The following is a 21,156-nucleotide window of genomic DNA, read 5'->3' on the forward strand; positions in this document are numbered from 1 at the left end:
AAGGGAGCCTACAAGAAAGATGGAGAGAGACTTTTTGCAAGAGCATGTAGTGACAGGAATAGGGAATGGATTCAAACTGAAAGAGAATAGGTTTAGATTAGGTATTAGGAAGGAATTCTGTTCTGTGAGGGTGGTGAGATACCGGAACAGGTTGCCCAAGGAAGTTGTGGATGCCTCATCCCTGGAAGCATTCAAGGCCAGGCTGGATGGAGCTCTAGGCAACTTGGTCTAGTGAAAGGTGTTCCTGCCCACAGCAGGAAGGTTAGAACATGATGTTTAAGGTCCCTTCTAACTCAGGCCATTCTATGATTTTATGATTATAGGATGTGATGTTTCTGTTGTTGGATGGTGACACCGTCACTGCCAGCACTTGGAAAGGCCACAGTGGTTTGCATGAGGCTGAAGTGGGGATGTAGTGGCCAAGAACCCCCCAGTCAGAGACCCAAGTTAGGGTTGCTACATGTTGTGGAGTAGCCATCAATACTTCTGGTTTCCTTGGAATGAAGTGAAACATTCCCACAATTACCACTTTTTCCATAAACTCAGCCCTGCAGGTGATTGCAGGGGCAATCACCTGAGTCTGACCAGTCTGCCAAAGACATCCATCTGTTCATGAGTCAATCACAAAAACAGGGCTTCCAAAACCAAAAGAGGGAGTCTGAGGCATCCTGTGGTTTTCACCCCCTTCAGCCACGGAGATTAACTGCAGAGCTGCTGAATAGTCAAGACACTTGATTAATGACTGTGAGATTAAGAGCCATAATTTAGAGTGAAAAATTTCAGTAATGCAGCTGGATTAATTAGGTTTCATCATTAATTGAGCCGTGGAGGAGGAACAGTTTACTCTTGTTACTGGCAGGTACCAGTCCCAGAAAACATACCAATCAGACCTTGCTCTCAAAGCTAGGACACAGCTCTGGTCCTCTACTGTACTTGTCCTTCCCTGAGTTCTTCAAGGCTGACACTCCTTTCCTGGAAAGGCCTGGAAAAAAGGCAATCTATATTTTTGTATCCTTGCCTTCACAGGGCAGCAGGACACCTGACCAAAAAATCTGAAAGAGGGAAGGTACCTCAGAAGTAAGTGTACTTCTGAAACTTATTCTGTGTGGAGGGGAAACCAACATACAGAAACAAAATTTTTGCTCATAATAGTTCATGGTTTTTCAGCAACATGCATTCAAAATTTTAATTTCCAGAAAACTGCACAAGAAGTTTAATCAGTATGTTAAAAGATAACTTCAGGAAAAATACAACATAAGAACTCTTTGCCAACTCTTTGAATGTATTTATTTATGTTTGGATTTGTATAAGGAATTCTCATGCTATAAATTTTTATTAAAAACATGTCATTAGAAATAAATAATACATTTATAGTCATAAGTAAAACAGTACTTTTTATGCACACAAATGTTTGGCTTCCTCTTACAAAACAGGAATTGTATTTCACCATCTTTTTTTTGTTTATTTGTTTATACTTGATATAAAAGGATAAAGCTGCTGCATGAAGTTTATATTTATTGTAGGTTTAATATATCCCCAGACTAGGGTTTTTGTCTATTTTCCTAATAATATTTATACAGGAAAAATACCCTTCTATTCTTGCTATTGATTTTTGATATGGTGAATGTGCTTAAACATTGCAGAAAGAATATAATGATAATAACAAAGAGTAATACATTTGTTGCTTTTTCCTGCTTGCTGATGGGAATGACTAACTTTTATGAGAAAAGAATTATGTTTACAGAAAGGCTCGACATCACCACCTAACTAAAGGAAAAAATACATTATAGAACTTTATTTTCATTAGCTATGTGAAGATGCATGTCCTGGTTTCTCAGATACTAGGAAAGCAGAATTCCTCAATGCTGTTCTCCTTTCTTGTTTCTGTTTCCTGCAGATCCAGTTGATGATACTCAAATGTCACACGGTTGATGTGTTTGCCACTGGAGACCATTCGCAGCACAGTGTTGTCACAGCCAATTTTCATTTGGGCTATTTAGGGAAAAGAGATATAAAGACACATTTATATGAGAGAAAGTGAGGGAAAAGAGATATATAATGATGGGAATTATGAAGCACCAATACATGCAATTTTGGAAATAAAGCAAATGCATGTGTCATGATGACTTGCTGGTGTTGATATTGTTGATTAACTTTTGTGTTTGTTAGTTTTGCTTTACAATGCTTGGGTATTTAATCAAGTATTCTTCCCTCATCCAAATGCTACTCCATGTCTATGTGCTACTGTTAAATAGCATGAGTGATGGGTAAGGGTAATGGCACTCTATCCTGGAGATAGCCAAAATTAGCAACATCAAAATGTTTCCCATTAGAGGGATGAGTGGATTTGTGTGTAAGGACATCCTTCACAGGAACAAAGGCATGTGAGAGTCCCATCAAGACAAACTCAAATGGTAGTGCCCAGCACGTGGTCCCACTCTGAGGGAAATGGAGTGTCACTAACTGCTGCTTTAGGTAAGCCATTTGAGTGGGAGCTTGGCAAAACCTTTTTGTTCGGGGAACTTGGAGGAACTTCCTCACTTGAGGAGAAATCTGGTATGTCACCAGGAGAGCAAGAGCTGCTGCGATGGATTTTCACTTCCTTCACACCACCAGGAAAACACATTTTAATCTCATTCCATTGCTCAGTATTATCATTCAACAGCAGCAATTACCACTTAAAACTTTGAAAAGTGCCTGGACTGTTAAGTTGTGGTGTGATGAAAGGCAAGAGAGACCACATGGGCCAGGCACATTCCTGCCCTGCAAGTCTGTGGAAATGCCACTTCTCCAGTGCCCTGTTGGTACTCCTGAGATATGACAAGTGTGCCACAGGGGTTAGTCTGTCATATCACTGCCACACTTTGCAGTCTGCTATTGAATATTAGGGAAACTGGAAGTTCTTATCTTTATGGGGAGAAAGAAGGCACTGGATCAGCATGATAGTGAAACAGATTCAGAGTCCCAGCAGGTTCAAAGTATAGAATGGGAAGTCTGAGGCTTTTGGGGCATGTGTTACACCTGCAACAGAAAAGGTCTTGGGAACACTGAGTAAATGAGAGAAAAGCTCTTTAACTGAAAATGTAACAATCTGCCTTTGTTTTTTGTGAATTTCCAGACCTTTTTATGTGCTGACATTCTAATATTTATTTTTGTTATAGGACAAGAATTTTTTAAATATGTCTAATTCAGCCTTGTCATAATGATTACTAAAGGGGCAAATGAAGGTGGTCATGGGTGTGCTGTGACACATAGCCAAACCGCAGGCTTGAATAGCTTTAGCGCCCATGTTCTGCTAAATGTGAAGCTCACCAGTCTAGCAGGAAGTCCAGATGTGTGTGGGGGTCTCCGCATGTCTTATTATGGTTAATTATCTTATTATGTGGAGGTAATTGGAAGAAGTTCTTACCAGACCCATGAAAGGAGTGGCAGAGGTCAGCTAGTGGAAACATCTTGGATGGGTCTAAGCCAGCTCCTCCAAGAAGCTCTACAAAATCTCCCACTCCTGCACAGCTTGCGGATGGTTTCTTAAAAAGGCAGAGGCCAAAAGTTATTTACCATTAATCTTCAAAATGTAGTAGTTCTGCAGACATTACTGGAGCTAACAATAGGTTTTAGAAATCCCCTCTGCTTAAAGCCGTGCAAAATCGCTTTCTCATCCTGAGCCGTACTACCTTGATTACCATTATTAAGTTAATCTTCTTAAGGCATTCCAAAGAAAGACCTAAGTAGACTGTGAAAATTACTGACAAGTAGAAAAGGTGTTGATTCAACTGTTTTTAATGCAGATAAGTAATCTGGTTCTGGATACTTAAATATGTAATCAAATTAATGCAGGCATGGGCTGTATGTATGCCAATATTCCGTTGGCAGGCAGGAACTCCAGTTCCACTATATCATTCTCATTCCTAAAAAAAATGCTAAAATGCATCATTGTAGCAAAGTTCAATTAAGGTAGAAATTAACAAAAAGAGTAGTTTTCTTCTGAAAGCAATGGCTTACTGTATATTAAACACACAGTTTTCCTGAAATTATTGCTGTTTGCCAAAAATATCTTGCATGGACACCTTGAGCACCTGTCATCCTGTCATAGGCTGTCATCCCTATGCTGCTGTTTAAGTGCCTGGTTTCTTTACCTTCCTTTGCTGTTGTCCTTTTCTGCTCACCACTGAATAAGTCAACTAATTCACTTGTCCATCTCTCAAAACCTGGCTTGTTCAGACACTGGCAATCTCCTTGAAGAACTCAGGCTGTCAGACTCAGTGGCAGGAGAGAACAAATTTCCTTGCTCTATTCTTCTGAATATTTTGGAATTGGCACCTTCTTACACCTCTCAGGCACAGGTATCACCAATAGCTCCTGTCCTTTTCTCGTGGTTTGTCACTAAGGACCAAATACCCTAGATCAGAGCAGAGAATGCTCAGCATATGGAGCAGGTAAACAGTTGTGAGCATGTTTGTATTTTGTCTGTGATAATACCTCACAATCTAGTGGCTCCTTTCTCTCTTCAGAGCATTTGCTGCTTTCATTAATTTAAATACAGACAGACAGCTCTCAGAGAGAGTGCTCCTTTCTTTATAATGAAATCCTTACCCTTTGTTATGGCAAGCAATTGTTATATTCATTAATGGTACTTTGCATAATTTGGCTGCCATTGCAATATTACAGAGACAGTGGCGACGAGGCAGCCCTAGTTCTCCTCTCTGGGAGAAACCAGAGCTCTCAGCGTGCACACAAGAGATCCGGAACACCCATGCCTAAGCAGCCAGCACCACAGCCTATCCATGTTTTAACCCTTCCCTCTTCTGTGCCCACAGAAATTGCACATGCTAGTATTTTCTTAGGAAATAAAGATCTCACCTTTAAAAAGAGACCATTTAAATGTCCCAGGATAAGATCAGATATTTTTATCACCACTGGGTAGATTATGGAGAAGCTGCAGTTTCTGTGCTGGTGAGGAATGACCATGGTAAACCTTCCTGAGGGGGTCTGAGAGATGACATTGCAAGCTGGGACACAGGAAAAGGTACAAGAGTTACTTGTCCAGTCATCACTGCATGTAGCAAAACTACATAATTAAAGCACCAAAAAAAGCCAAGATAGTTTAATTACTGGGAGTTACAACCAAATGCTGAAAAAAACGTGTGGCATTTTCTGAGGTTCTTGCAAAGCATTTGTTCTTTAAAAATTCCCTCCCCATTTTTACTATACAGCATGAGGTCTGGCAGAACCTGAGGGTGAAGCAGTCAATAGAAGAGCTAACACCTAAAATCTGTACATCAGGGCCTCATGCTATGAAGTGCTTATACAGTTGTCAGTTTGAAGGAGGCTAAACATGGGTGGAGGGAGAGATTGTGTTTAGTCTTGACAGCTTATTGCTTGACATTGCCAGCAGCCCCCTAAATCCTATTTTGCTCCTCAGAACTGGAGCTCCTTACACGGCAAAATATCTCACTGAAATGAGGACGTGATTTTATCTTCAAGCTCAAACTTAAGAATTCAGGTAAAGAAGTAACTTATCTTCTATGTGAGCGATCCAAGGGATTCTTGGCATAGATCTGGAGTCCTGCAGTTGCTTTAGCAGGACAGTGAAAGACACCAGCCACCTCCAGCAGTTGAATGCAATAATCACATCCATGGGTAGGAAGCCACTCCAGAGTGGGGACCTAACTTGCGGGCCCAAGTCTGAATAACTCGGAGTAAAGACGTAGCAGACATAATGTCACTGTTTTCTGGTGTTGGGGGCTTTTTTCTTTTTTTTTTGGTTGGTGGCTTTTTCTGTTTGTTTTGGTGTCTTTTTTTTTCTTTTTCTTTTGTTTTTTGGGAGGGGGTCTGTTTGTTGTTTAGGTGGGGGTTTGTTTGTTTGTTTTTTGCTTGTTTGTTTGTTCTGTTTTTGTTTTGTTTGGTCACTGAGTAGTTATGAGATAAATCAGACTGGCCTGAACAATAATTGCTAAATGTCCTGTCCTCTTTGGAAAACACAATTCATGTGAAGTACTGGACAGGTTGCCCAGTTGTGAGTGCCCAACTGCTGGAAGAGTTCATTACCAGGTTGGATAAGACCCTGGATAACCTGGTCTAGCATGTGGCATTCCTGGCCATGGTGGGGGTGGGGGGGTTGAAACGAGATGATCTTTATGATCTCTTTCAACCCAAGCCATTCCATGATTCTATGATAATTTGTGCCTTGCCAGCTCAGAGGCTTAGGCAAAGAACTTGCAGATCGATCTCTGTGATCATATATCTCTCATAACTACCACATAGCCATTCAATACACTGATTTTACTGTTGAATGTTTTCAAATATTTTTCCTCATTGTTCACTCAGATCTAGAAAATGCTGAGATTGAAGTTGCTCAATTAATACTATTTGTTCTAGCTAAATGTGTTGGAACATGCCAATATTAGATTGGAAAGGATCTTATTTGAAAGAAAGAGCCTTATGGTCTTGCATATTGAAGCCTGTGTGATCTCTTAAACTCCTTTTTTCCTTAGGGCACACACTGAGCCTGAATCAAGCCCGCAGGCATGCAGGTGCACATGCCTCCACCAGCCTTACCACAGCCACGTCAGTGCATATAACCACAGTGAGAAAACTCAGTGCAAAGCAGCACATTCTCTTTTCTTCCTGCCCCAAATTCGAGCCCCTTTGGTGGTATGAAATGCAGACTTACGGAAGAGATTGCTGTTTTTCTTGACTGTGACAGTAAATCCATTGCCTGGTAGCTGAATCTTGAAGAAGATCATTGCCACGTTCTGTGATGATCTGATGCTCCTCTGAATATTCCCACTTTCACAGAAGTCTACATATCTTTGAGAAGTGGTGAGCGGATGGTCCAAGGAACTGGGAAATTTCTCTCCCTTGAGTATCCATCCATCAAACACCTACAGAGGTTCAATAATATAAAACCAGGTTTTGATTAATACTCTGTTAGCAGAGAACAGAAACATGAAGTATAACAGACAGTCTTTCCTTTCAACACCATATAATCTGTTCAAAGCCACAAACTGAAAAAACATTTGTTGTATTTATTGATTTCCTAACATTTAACTAATTATTCATGCTTCAATGGATGTTTAGGAAAGGGATATATATAACTTTAATGTTGTTTTTATCTCCTTCAGGTGACAACTTTTGTAATCTAATTTCTGTTTTGAGGGAAGTATCCCTTTTTTCTTCAGCATCATTACATTCTTTTTGGTTTGTTTTTTTTTTTTTTTTAATTGCATTGTCACTATGAGAAGTTTTTGACCAGCTTGATTTGGATGCTTTACAGCTTGTCGTTAATGGTCCCAATGGTCTTGCAGAGATATTGGAATACAAAAAACTTTGGGGAGGAAATATTGGCAGAGGTATTGCTCTCACTTGTGTTAGCTATTTTACTTCATCCTAGCCACCAGAAAACAAAACAAGTTCTGCATTATTTATCTGGATCTTAAGCATCAACTTCTACAAATCTTTCCTTCATAACAAAAAAGCAAAAATCTTCCCTCACCATCTTCAGATTAGAAGCAGAAAAATGTATTAGTTCTAGCATAGATACTCAGCTGCCTGCCTTGCTCTTTCAATTCCCTCCTAGCTGCTCTCACATGGTAATTCCTTGAACACTTCAGTCAATACCCCCAAAATTCAAGGACAAGGTTCAGCCATTGCTTCAGTCAATAATTCTGATGTGAGACTTCCTGATTAAAAAAACATCAGGATTTGTCTCTGGATTTGCCAGAACTATAAGTTTCTGAAGTAATGGGATGCAGGTGCTCAAATTACACGAGGAAAAAGTTGTTTATATATATATATATAAAATAGAAAAGTTTGGGACACCATTACCAAATAAAGGAAAACTCAATAAAACAGAAAGATATCCTGGCATTTTTCTAGCATCCATGAGTGACCATAAGTGCAGGTACAAAAGCCTTAGCCCCACAAGAGACTGAAATCAGTCTCCCTGTAGCCACGTGGGGAGACATCTCAGTCAAGATATGGAATGAAAGGACAGAATTGTGAGCAGGAGACAAGGAAAGGGCTGAAGGGCAGCTTTTCTCCTTCTCCCTATTCCTGGACCTCAGCTTGCCACTAGATGGGATGTGGTCTGTTCTATGCCTTGCCAGTTCAGCACAAAGGGCAAAGTGCAAAGCGAAGGGAGCCAGGGACCATCGAGCCTCCCCTTCTCTCTTTGACCAAGTTCAGATATTGGTGAATGCTCCTGTCTGCCAGAGAAATGTGCTGGTAAAGTTTTTTAACACTGGAATAAAAATGGCTCTGAGTCACGAGCCTCTTTCTGTTCAGAGCCAATGTCCTGAAAAGTTCTAGCAGGGAAATTTTAAAGAAAGCTTGCAATGATCCAGTCACTATTAATATGATACTGAGTGACCTGAGAGCAGAGGTCCCAGAGCAGTAACAGTGATCCAGAGATCTATATCATTATCTGCAGGGCGCATGTGATTCACAGTGCAATAAGTAAATCCTACTGACCAAATTTTTCAGCCATCCACCCAGGTATGGACACTCCATAGAGGCGCTTCTGGAAAAGTTCAGAAGAGCCAGTATTGTAGGCTGGAGAGGGATCCTCATCCTGCACCTGCCTTTGCTTTAGAGGAGTGGTGACGGGGGGAAGACACATACTCAGAGTGCCTCAGGGAGGAGAGAGAGCCATCCCGGAGGGGGCTGCTTTGTGGAAGCCTGTTTTTTACACACAAACACACACAACACAGATGTGCACGTGCACTCGCCCGCCCCTCGCACACACAGCAAACACCTCACGAGTCAGAGGAGAGCAGAGACTTGCAGCTTTTTACCTTCAGGAAGTCCCCCCCTTGGCAGTCGATGTTTACAAAGTCGTAGTGTATTGTGATGAGCTCCTCGGGCTCCCCGATGAAGAAGGTTGCGCAGTGCAGCTGTGGTTGGTCTGCGGTGAAGGTGAACTGCCCCTCTATACTCAGCATGTCAATGCACCCTGGAGAAGCAGGGACAAAGGGCTGCTGCCTCTGCCTGCCCTGAAGGAAGACCCCGTGCCAGCTCCCACTGTGCAGGGAAGGAGGGGGATAGGAGAGAACCTCCGCACTGGGATCCGGCTGGCCGTGAGGACAGGGAGAGCCAGCTGAAGCAATTTAGGAGCCTGCTGAGCATCAGAGGATAAATAGTGACTAGCAGGGGTGAGCACAAACGTGCGACGGGGGGGGATGGTGTGTCAATGCATCTCTGAGCAGAAAACTCCGTGTGTACATGTGCACAAGTGCACAAACACTCTATTCTTTCGGATTTCGCTCCAGTCACAGCTGCTACACCTGCCCCACCCCTTAGCAATGTGACCCTGCCTAGGGACATGGGTGGGGAATCCCCATCCTACTCCAGTTATTTGGGACCATTAACTATGAACCCCACCCTCTGCCTTAAACCACAGGTTTCTGCGGGTTTAATGCTTTGTCCTTCTTCTCCCTAGTCTTGCAAAAAGCTGCTGCAGCTCTGTTACTCCCAATTAGCCCCTTCCCCTCCCTGAAGTATGCCCAGGATTCTCCCACCTGCCAGTATTCCCTACCAGAGCACCAAAGAAACTCACGGAGCGACCGCCGGTAGATCTGTCCTGCAGACAGCTCTCGCTTCAGATCTTCACTGAGTAGTAGGAAGGGGTCATCTTCACCAGCATCCCTCACCTGGTTAAAGATGGAGGGCAAGAAGAGTCTGGGGCAAAGTGAAATGCAGCTCTCTCCCTGCACCTCTCAAGAACAGGCACAGCATATTATGTCCCCCCTCCAGAAACAGTGCAGCTGTGGAAGAGCTCAGGCAGAAAGCTGCCAACCTGCAAGAGAGGGGGAATAAACCTGGGATCTAAGAGGTAAGCCCAGCAGCTAAGTGCACTGAGAGTTTCTTAAATCCTCAGAATTGCTGAGCATAAATAAATGGAGGGGTAGTACAGAATACATGGGACTGTTGCATTAATGTTACCCAGGTGTAAGTTTAATGCAGAAGAGGGAATAGGAAAGGGAGAGAGAATAAAGCACAATGCTGGAAAGGTGAGAGCACAAGTTAGAAGATAGCAGCTAAAAGCACAGTGAGATGTTTAATCATCAGCCCTAATGCTCACCTCTAGGTATCTGGTTTCTCCTTTGGAGGCTGCCAGGAAGATGAGAACGAGGTGGCATTGAAACTGGAAAGCAGACGGCATGCTGACACCTCCTCTGGCAGCCGTCCCCCAGTGGCCAAGTTTCTCAGGGATTGTGCCGGTATGCAGAAGCCGCCGGGGTGTCTTGGAGCGACTCTTTTTATAGAGCTGTTGGGAGGGGAGGCACTTGGTCCCCGTACTGATAGGGTAACCCATGGTAACTGAATTCCTCTCACAGTGACACAGTACGTGGGCATGATAAGGGTCCAAATTGCAGCCACAAATTTTCAAGACAGTTGAATTCCCCTTTGTGGCAGATGTCTTTCCTCCTAATCTGTCTGGTGAAATAGCTGAAATCCTCTGGGAGAGAGAGCCCATCCCTGTGCATATGGGGCACTCATGCGCTGTGTTTATTTCCAGTTATTCCAAAGCAAGAAATGAGGAGCATCTCTCCCTCCTCCTGGGGCAGTCACGGGGTATTTCTGACCTGCAGGGCTTTCTGCTTTCCTTCTGCCTACCTCTGCTGCTCTGCAGCTCTCTGCAGTGCTTGTGCCTGTGCTTCCTGCTGGCCAGGCCTGGGTGGGCACCCCTGTGTCCCAGGCAGGCTTGCAGCCTGTGCCAGCATCCCTCCAGGGCTCTGCAGCAAGCACACAGGCAAAACCAGACAGCTCTTCCCACCAAAACCAGCTTTCATACAGAAATTATGAAAACTTGGTCTTCCCAAGGGCATATTCATCACAGAACTCCTGATACTGCTTCAGCCTTGATCCTCATGTGAAACCTGAGAAGACCTTTAAAAGCTGAGCCTGTGAGTGAAATTTTGTAACTCTGCGGAGTACTACAAATCAGGAACTCAGCAGAGGTGATAGATGTAGGGTATATACCTGAAATCCATTGAGGTTCCTTGGGAATTACAACTTTTGTTGGAAAACTGCAGGGTTTAGTCCCAGTTTGCATTAGAGGATGGCTGGAACATTAATCAGGAAGGTGAGAGGTGCCTTGGAGACCATGAAGATCAGAAGGGGCTGCAGAGGACCCCAGCCTTACTTGCTATTGTTTCCCTCACTCTCTAAAGAGATTGATAAGGTTAAAATTATAGCTTGACCCCTCCAATCCCAAATTCTGGCTGCAGTGTCCCGGTTTGCCCTGACACTCCCCAACCTATACCTCAGACACTGAGTGTTGAGGAATGCAACAGGGAGCTGAGTGTGCAGCTGCAGTGAGAGCTGCAGATGGAGGTCTGAGGGGCAGGAGCCCGAGCCCAAAGTAAGAGGCTGTGAATTGCTGACCTTTTGAATTCCAGAAAGCCCAGGGACCTGTGGCACCAGCCAGGTGACCAGACACTAGGAGGTACAGCAAGAGTCGAGGACTCAGCTGGAAGATCACAGACCTTCATATACATAGACTGTGAGGGTGTAAAAGCCCAGGCATCCCTTTGTTCAGGGTCCCTCTCTGGAGGCAGTAGCTCAAGGCTTCTATTCTGTTGCTGCACCATTATAAAATTACTAAAGGAGACAGAGGTCTGAGGCTCTGCTGTGGGAAACCTGGGCTTGAACTGGTGAGGAAAGCTGGTCTGCCTGAGTGAGTGTGGGATGTGTAGGGAGTTGAGTGGGGACCCATCGGCTCACTGGAGGTGCACGCTATAAAGGGGCTTGGATCCCAGCAGTTAAAAGCTCTCGTGGTGGGAGTGTGACTGCCTGAGTGCCTCCTGAATAGTCAGACGGGGACATTATCTTGCTGTGAGTCCTTGAAGATCTTCAGTGAAGGACAGCATGATCGATTGTGTGTGAATTTGTTACTGAAGATTTCAAATTCCATAATTCAACTCCAAAAATTAGTGAAGGACACATGGCACTGCAGCTAAAATATTATGACTCTGTTAAGCCAGATGTGAGGTGACCTACTCAGAATGAAACATACAGCAGTGACATCACCACAGTTTAAACTCTTGCCTATGAATAGCTGAAATCTGGACTTAGCACAACATCCACCGGTGGAAGAAAAGCAGGAAGCTCCACAGTCTGAAGGACATCCTGGCAGATGAAGTGAGGGTACTGTCCTCCAATAAACATGGTAGTGGGAGGGACAATAGATGCCACCTCCATATCTGCTGTAATTTATTGCTCACACAGGGCCTGTGCTGTCTTTGAAATTCCTATGCAACACCTTGGAGTTTGTTATGAATATACAGTTATTCTGTGTAACATTGGTGCAAAAGCTGACCTCAGATATTCTTTGCTGTTGATGTGGAAATTAATTTTAACAGAGGTGCTAAGATGGTTTTTTTCACCCCCACTTTTCAGCTCTGGGCTCAGCAGGAGCTGATGAAGCCCGATGACATCCTGACCAGCCTCATCACAAAGCCCCCCAGTGCCTGGGGTAACTCTCTGTGTCTTCAAACACAGGGCTGTCCTCCGCCCCCAGTCTCATATGCCTTCTTTTGTGCAGCTCTAATGCTTGGGGAAGGCAAGTGTTTGGGATGGAAAAGGGAATCACACGCAAAGAGATGCAGCTGCTGCTGCTGGCTGGGGCTCTGCTGCCTCAGGTGGAGCTCAAGCAGATAAATCCCCAAAAGGGACCACTCAAAGGGAAAAGAGGAGGTTCATCTCCTAGCCATGCATCTCAACTGCCAGAGGGTGAGAGAGGATGTGAGGTCATCTTCTCACTCAACTCTGCTTCCTCCTTAGTGTATCACAGGTCCCCTTCCCCTCTACCCTCCCTTTGCCTGCTGCAGCACTGCTTTTGTTAAAAGTCACTTGCAGAAATGGAGATTTTCAGGAGATGAGAATGTGACTAACAAAGTAAAGAAAAATCACTTTGAATTGGGTTCAAAACACCCCTGCAGCATTTCAGAAGGGAAAAGCACCTTCAATGTGATACAAACCCTTGGTGAATTGAGGAGAGTGTCATTTTTCTTTCATGGAATTGAGTCATGATAACACTCTGAAGGACAAATTTTTTTGTTAATATCAAATTGTTTAGCACAGTGAAATGCCTTCCCAGTGACACCCTGTCACAAGCTAAATAATCCAGTTGATTGGCATCTTGATCTGCTAATAACTGTAAGTTACTCTGGGAGCAGCCCCTTTCCCTGGCAGAAATGATGGAAAGCCATGGTGCTTGGTTAGAGTCTGGGCTGAGTGCAGGGCTTCACTCACTCTGCTCTGCTGCAGCTCGGGATGCTATTGTTTAGGCACCCCAGCCTGTGCAGAGCCTTGGGCTGTTGAAGCAGTGCTCATGGATGGGCTTTTCAGGAATGTGCTTTGGAGGACCTGCCTTCCCCACTCGTGCTCAAAGCTTGTAGATGTCTTGTCAAATATTGTAGAAAAGAAGAAATCCCAGCTATAGTAAGGAGAGAAGAAAGTAAAGCTGAATAAAGACAGTAGTGAAACAAACTCCATTTACCCTCCCCCACAGTGATCAAATCATGCTCTGTCCTATAATACAGATGGTAAGTGCAGCTTCTTCTCATAAAAAGTAAAAGTAGTTGTCACAGGAAGACTATACATGAAGTGCTCAGTAGTGAGATTTCTTAGTGAGAAGTGCTTGAGCTACAGACAATCCTTAGAAATTCCTCCATGTAGCAAAGAGGGGCCAGGTGTTATGAACCCTTTCTGCTTTCAAAAAGGATCCCATGGGTGCCTATCTCTTCTTACCTCAGCTGCAGCCTGACTTCTTGCACAAGCGGCTCAAGCAGACCAAACCCCTCACTAGTATCAGGATCTTAAACATGAGTTAATATTTTCTGTATAGACACAGTTCCAAGCAAGCTTCACACCACAGGGGTCAGCCTGGCTGCTGCATGTCCCATGGGGGTTCCTCTGCTTGTGGTTTCTTGAACTGAGAGGAGCAGCAGTGAGACTACAGTACAACTGCTCCAGGGAAGAGGAGCAGTCCTGCCTCAGGCACTCTGTCCTCAGCTGTTCATGCTGATTTCTCACTACTGCTCAGTTCTGGCTGAAGAGATGCCATGTGGGGTCATGCACAGTGTGAGATATCTGACTGGACTTTAAACTTCATATTGTGTCAGCTGCTAAACATTGTGCTGAGCTACATTTATTTCCCTTATGCTTTTTCCCCACTGTAACTGAGAATTCATGCAGGGGTTAGCTTTTAATTTCCTTCATGGTGTCTGTGAGATGTAGTGCTAGTCATTCCTGTCTTGTTATCACGTGGCTGTAGGTCTCATATCAATATCAGTGTCTTTGAAGAGGAGGAGATTGCTGCACATCGCTTCTAGTTTATTATACCTGTTCAACCGTTTGTGAATCCTTCAGTATAATGTTTCTGAATAATGGGATCAATTAGCCCAGATTAAAGTGAGAAAGAAATCTAGTGCCTATATAGTGTCACAACTGCTACAGTGAAGGCTAAATTTTTTGTCCCATCTTTGCTAAATCACAATCAGTCACTGCTTTGAAATAACACCACAGAAAAGAAAGCAAGGGGAAGACTGTACAGCAAGTCACAGTCCTGAAAGCCATAAGGAAACCACATCTTTGGTACAGACACGTACAAGATTTTGCTTCAAACTCTGAGCTAAAGACACATGTGTAAGAAGCTCCTGTTCCTGGCTCAGTTTAAGCACCTGGACTATGGACATACAATAGGAAAGACAGAATTCACCATGGCTAAAGTAAATTGGCCCTGTCAATGGCCAATGGTTTGAAGATATGCTCTTTTTATAAAAACAACAATCAGAGTTGTTATGACAGCTTAAGGAGAGCATTTCCAGCTGCAGAAACACAAAGTCTGAGATCACATTTTGTACTTCAATCCTTTACTGTTGTGTTTGTTTCAGTATCAGGCAGGTGTCCCAACAGTCCATGATCCAACCTGAGCCCAGGACTCCTTTGTAATCACTGCATCTCCATCACTGATTTCTGTTGTTGCCTGTCTGCCTCAGCTTTGTGCAGGGTATGATACGCCTATTCCAAACCTCACCACACGTCTCTCTGTAATACTACTTCTATAACTTCTCTGTGTGTGTCTAAATTGGCTTTAAATGAAGCTGAACTTTCCATAAGGTGAAGTAAGAGTGACTTGTTAACTCTGGGCAGTTTGACACAAGAGATGGTGTGATTTGTCACATTAAGTGGCTTAGAGAGATGACAAACACATGTGATTTATGAACTGAAAGCCTATCAGCATCATGCAGGCTTGACGATAAGTGTTGCATTAACTCTATTTATGGCATTGGCTAAAAGCAGAGATTGTGAAACTCACAGTTTACCGGGTTACAAATAATCAAGCAAACATTAATTCAGACACTGAGATTACCCTGAGGGCTGTTATCTCTACCAGCTCTGCCTGTGAGTCAACCAGCATCTACACAAAGTAGTCAGGACCAAGAAGTGAGAGAAAAGTTTTTCTCAGGAAGGAGAAAAGAGATATGAGAAGGGGTGACTGGGAAAAGCACATGCCATTGCTCTGGTGTTAGGAGAGGTGCCGGATGTTTGTTGAGCTGTTTAATTTTAGCATGGACTTTCCTCCTCTGTGGATCCTTTAAACAGAATCTCTGCCCTCAAGGGTTGCTGCAAGGCCTCAACACCAGAGCTGCACACAGGTGTCAGCATGCCCACCCCCGGCAGCCTCTTCAAGCCCATCATATTTGCCTTTGCCAGCTGCAGCAGCTACTCTCATCAGTACCAGTGCCCTTGCAGAAGAACAGTCTCCTTTCCAAAACATGGCACAGTTACTGCATCTAGACTTTGCTTGGAAGTATAACCCTCATGGACCAGGTCACATCCTGTTCTAGATCTCTCCCATGGCTGCAGCTTTCTCCCAGTGACCCTCACCAAAGCAACAGCCCCTGTTCCTTCTCTCCCAAATTTCCTGTTCAGCTTGGGGCTACTAGAACATCTATCACTCTTTTCAATACTGAGCCAGTTTATTACATAGAATACAATCTCAGATGTGTTGAGAAATCCCTGTATTTCCACATATCATGTTTTAAAATTTGTTTAATCTCTGAAGTATAAACTTTACCTTTGACAAAGCACCACTTTCATAAGTGATATTTTAAGATATTTTGGGTTTTTTTATCCAAGAAGGACAAGTATTTCTTAGATGAAGTGACTCTCCCTGAGGAGAATCATTCTTATCCAGAAAAAACTGTAATTCGACACAATTCTGGCAGTGTTAGACATTGCAGTAATGGTCCCAACTTCAGAAACACTGTGAACTTTTACACAATTCAGGCAGTCAGTATGAGTCAGATAAGAGATGTCAGCATACCCAACATAATGGTATATTTATCCTTTCAACTGCTCCCTCGGCGTAATCCTTTGTTTTTCATGTGTGTGATTCCTTACCAGTCATCCCCAGTACTGTGCAGTCTGTGGTGCCAATTTGATCAGTTAGGCTCCAAATGCTTTTCGGTGAAAGTACAGGAATATGTTGTGTTAGTGTAAAAATCACATATGTTGAAGGACCTTGGCTCACCTGGTCAGCATTTTTCCACCTCCTGAAGTCTAAAGGCAGTTTCACCTTTGCTAGCAATGTCACAGAGCACCTTTAGCTCAAGTGCAGAAATGGGCTTTTTAATTTCAAATATAAACTATTCTCCTTCTTGTAATACTACTCCTAGGGCACAAAAAATGACCCAAAAAAAACCCCTCCCCAAACAAGAGGTTTTTTGTAAAATTGCAGAATTAGGTCATTAGTGCAACGGCAAAACCAGTTTTGCTCTCATCTACCAAAGGCATCAATAGCTCAATGGGATGGAACTCTCCAGCCCTGTGTCTCATCCAGACACATCACTCAGCACCAGGGATCTGTTTGCTACTGCCACTTGATGTCCCCAGCCAGAGCTGAGGAATTTACATCTTTCTGCAACATTCTCAACTTCTTGCCATTTTTCTACTCTGAACAAAACAATCTTAAGTAGTGCTCCAGGTGGTTCGGTTGCTTTTCTGCCCTTTATAACTTGTTTTACACACAGATCTTTTTCCTGCCATAGCTTTATTCTATAGTGCTTTTCTGAGTTCATACAACTACTGTGAATGTAAAATCAAAGCAATACTAGGAGTTTTAAGGCAGAGTCCACTGACAGATATTTGAAAGCTATACTGTGATGATTGCTCTGCACCCCATGCAGTCAAACAGGATTTGAGAGGGCAGCTTGGAATTTAAAGCAAATGTGTAACAGGAACATTTTCCAATGATTTTCCCCCAAGGACCTGGGCTCTGAGAAACTACTTCTTCTGTCTTCCTCTTTACTGTCTTGTTGCAATATTTGCAGTTTTATAGACATGTCCTTATTTAGCCAACCAGCTTACAGAAACACAGCTTTCCATTGCAGGCTAATTTAGAGTCTCGAGCACATGTTCTCAGCTGCTGCAAAATTATGCCGCTGAGTGCAATAGGCTCTGTCATTTTACATCAGCTGAGAATCTGCTTGCAAGGGCAAAATAAGTGGATGCAGCTGCAGTTCTCTTCCTTGGGAGTTGCCCCTTATACACAACTGATAGCAGGTGTCTGAGAGCTGGTATTTAAAAATGACAAGTTTTTTGGTGTTTCTTTTTTTTTAAATATTTTTGCTGAAGTTCATTCATGTACTCTCTTTGATGGCTGCCCAATACCTACAGCCCACCATCCTCCAACTCAGAGGGAAGGATGTGGACAGAATTCATTTCGAAAACAGATTTCCAGATCATAAATTAAATATTCTCCCTCATGCCATATCATGTGGCAGAAGAAAGATAAAATTGAAAATGTTACCCCTTTTTTCTTCAAATAATATAGTGCTATTCAACAGACGTAATTATCCCTAAAGACACATGCAATAATTGATGGCCTGTCAATCAAAGCCCTTATTAGACATGTACATGATGTCACATCAGAGTCTAAATCTTAATCTAAATCTAAATTTTCCTGCCAGTCAAAAACCTTTATATAGATTAATCTGATTTCAGATACAAGTTTTCTGTGTGACCTTTTACCCAGCCTTTTCAAGGCTGTGATCAGAGAGGAGCTGGATCTTTTATCTGTGCTGTTGAGCTTGTATGATGGACTCTGGGCTGTCCCAGAGAGTTTTTTGCCTGGCCCCGCCCTACTTTATGTTCCAGCATGGAGCATGGAAAAGGGATCTGCCTTGGGTGGCTGAGGGACCTGGGGCGGACCTGCTCTGCTGCAATCAGTGGATGGCAATTACTAACATTACTGGCTACTGGAAACATCATCTGTTCTGCTGGGGTCTCCTGGGGTCTCTTCTCTTTCCCTTCTCACAATGCCAGGCAACTTTGTCCCTCATCTTTACAGGGCAAAAACAGTGTTTTGGAAGATTGTTATCCCATTGCACTTGATGCCTTCCACACTGCTTGGGATTATTATCCCATTGTACTTCCACACCTTCCATTGAAAGGTGGTGCCTTCCTACTGGACCTAGGTGGTAAGTCACCACTTGGAGACACAGTTCCATTACAAACTCCTTGTCTTCATGGTGATGTCATACACAGCTCTTTGGGATTGGTAGCTGGATAACAAATCTGAAGTTATAAATTTACCAACAGTTAAAGCATCAAGCTTTGTGTTGCCAGTTGCACTCTGGCACTTCAAGTCTCTTTCGAGCTGAAATAAAAGCAAATAGAAGAGGATGAGGCTTTCAAGATAATGGAATTTGTCTTCTGCAAATCTGCTCTTTAGATGTCAAGCAAAGCAATTTCACAATATATAGAAAATATCTTGTCTGGCATTTTTGTATTTTTATTGGTCTTTGATGTAACTTGAAAATATTAGACCATGTTTTGGTGTTCAATTTTCTATAGGTTTTTCAGACAGCCTGATATGACAAATGGAAAAAATGTCTGTAATTAGACATCATTCCTAACACTGAGGCACTCTGGAGAAAGCCACACAGCAAGCTTGATCTGCATCTATAACTTCAAAGTGCTCCCTAGATCCATGTACTACAAAAAGACTTGAAGTCAGCAGGAAAATAACAGTAAGCAATGAGAAAAAAATATCTTGCCTTCAGGTTTGAAAGAGAGACTGAAAATCCAAAAGGTTCACATCTGCCAGATATTGTGTTCATAGTGAGGTTGGCTTGAATGTACTGTCTTGCATAGCCAATGTCAGTGGTTTCAATGCCATTTTGAACAGAGGATTGCTCACAGTTTTGTTCTGGCTCAGAGACAATTCAAAACTTTCAGGTGATCCTCATATATCTTTCTTAGAAGCAATGTCTACTGGAACAACTAATGTTCTAATGGAACATTAGTTGGTTCCTGCAGGAGAGGGGTGAGAGAGGGCCACTGGTGCAGTGGGTCAGCCCATAGGTAGGCCAAGAAAAGGATGGCTAGTTTTACCCCAGGGCCCCATATTGTGTGAAGACTTTGTGGGTTTGAGCTTTTGAATGCGTTTTGTGCATTTTCTTACTTTTCTGCTTGGTTTCCAGTCTTTGTACAAAAAGGTTTCTTCTAACAGAACAGAGTTTAACATTTGCCCTTGCAGTTAAAACAGCAACAAAGAAACACCTAACAAGACAAGCCAAAAACAGTGATTTAAGTGGTTTTATGAAGCTTTGTTGGAGAAAAGATAATTTGAGTCATTCTCCTCTGATTCATCTCAACCACAACTCATCTACAAGTAAGCCCCTTCCACAGAGCAGTTAGGATGCACACAATGCCCAGTAAATTCAGCTGATGAGGTGGCTCCACTGGCCCTCTCCACCACAGCAATGACTCTTGCTGCCTGACTCCAGGGCATATTGTTGTTGCCAGCTGTGACCCAGCATAATTCTGCTACACATATGGGTTGCTACATGTACAAGAGTTCATCAGGGATGGGCAGAGCGTTTATGAAATTTCTGGAGCTTCTTTCCAGAAAGATTATTGTTCAGATTTTTTAAAGAAGGAACAGTTTTTTACTGGGAAAATCTTAATTCTTTTAGCTTGGAGTTGAAGCTTTAAACAGCTCTTCTTTCACGTCCTCTTGGATGACAGGGAAAGGCTTAGAGGCTAGCAATGGTCTGGGACCCATGAGAAACCATAAAAACGGCCTTATGTTTTCTGGCTGTTGCATTTGCCATCCTGGTCTAACACTTGCAATGATATTGAGGTACATGACATTAAAGTACTTTTTTTTGTACTTTAGTTGTACAAACTAAAAAAAGTTGTCCAGTTGTTGCCAGTTTTACTTTTGTACATTTTGTTGTGTTGGTCTAGATGATATTTTGTGAATCCTGTAGAACTTTGTCACTGAAGGGTTAAAGCATGCTGTGGCACTGTCACCATTGCAAAGTTTGCTTTTCTTCTGGGTTAACACCATTTGGTGATGGTGCTGTTCTTAGGATGATGTCTGCCCCTTGTTACATTTATTACACCCTGCAAAATCCCCTGCTTATAATAAATTACATATTCTTAATCATATATAATTTCATTCAAATGTACACTTCGCTAAATGATGCTTGGATGCCTGGGAAGAAGAGACAAGTGGACTACATTCCTCAAATGTTGCCCAGCAGGGCACATCTTCATTGGAGAGTGGCTTTTTAATAATGTCTTACACAAACAACAAATCTTCATTTAATTCAGATGCCCTCAATTATAGCTTGAAGTTACCAGAAAATAACAAGGAAATAAGAGAGCTCTCCATGCAGGAAAAAAAGCCACAATATTCTGCCACCAAGGATTTGCAGTGCTTCAGAAGTATGCTTAATTCAAACAGGAGTGTGTAAATACTCTTAATTCAACCCAAGAGCAAGCTAACACTGGAGGGGTTTGGCCTACTCTCTCTTTGTCTGGCCATGGGGTTCAGGGAACCCCTGCTTTCATACAGGGTGGGGATCAGTGTAAGATGAAATAATAGTTTTTCCATAAAATTACTCACATTATAAAGTTGTACCCTGGAATTTCATCATTAAATCTTCCACAAGTGGTCTTAAAAGGCCTCCTTTTAACCATGCCAAAGTAGTGAAAGCAGAAGTCAATTACATATTTCCCCCAAAGACCCAGTCCTTCCATCAGCCCTCCCTCCAAGCAATTTGCTGACTAAATCTTCTATGTACTTGAATAATTTATGATATGAATAAATTCATTTATGCCAAGTGAAGAGGT

General features: G+C 42.9%; 1 protein-coding gene across 1 annotated transcript; it reads right to left on the minus strand.

Annotated features, from left to right (window-relative positions):
- Positions 1 to 1,262: 1,262 nt before the first annotated feature.
- CRHBP (corticotropin releasing hormone binding protein) lies at positions 1,263 to 10,489 on the minus strand. Its single transcript, XM_068175842.1, has 7 exons — positions 10,082 to 10,489; positions 9,557 to 9,650; positions 8,796 to 8,953; positions 6,674 to 6,884; positions 4,861 to 5,009; positions 3,410 to 3,527; positions 1,263 to 1,992 (listed from the first exon to the last, which is right to left on the minus strand). The coding sequence occupies exons 1-7, from the start codon at positions 10,475 to 10,477 to the stop codon at positions 1,835 to 1,837; spliced, it is 1,284 nt and encodes a 427-aa protein (XP_068031943.1). The 5' UTR covers positions 10,478 to 10,489; the 3' UTR covers positions 1,263 to 1,834.
- Between the last annotated feature and the right edge of the window lie 10,667 nt (positions 10,490 to 21,156).

Source organism: Anomalospiza imberbis, chromosome Z, assembly GCF_031753505.1.
Source record: "Anomalospiza imberbis isolate Cuckoo-Finch-1a 21T00152 chromosome Z, ASM3175350v1, whole genome shotgun sequence".
In the NCBI taxonomy this organism is placed as follows: Eukaryota; Metazoa; Chordata; class Aves; order Passeriformes; family Viduidae; genus Anomalospiza; species Anomalospiza imberbis.

Excerpts from the sequence above, each read along its gene's own strand:
- CRHBP (XM_068175842.1), bottom strand. The coding sequence starts at position 10,477 with ATGGGCTCTCTCTCCCAGAGGATTTCAGCTATTTCACCAGACAGATTA. Across the intron at positions 9,651-10,081 it reads GAGAAACCAGATACCTAGAG|GTGAGGGATGCTGGTGAAGA; the intron begins GTGAGCATTAGG and ends ATCTTTAACCAG. Across the intron at positions 3,528-4,860 it reads TAAATGGTCTCTTTTTAAAG|AAACCATCCGCAAGCTGTGC; the intron begins GTGAGATCTTTA and ends TGCCTTTTTAAG.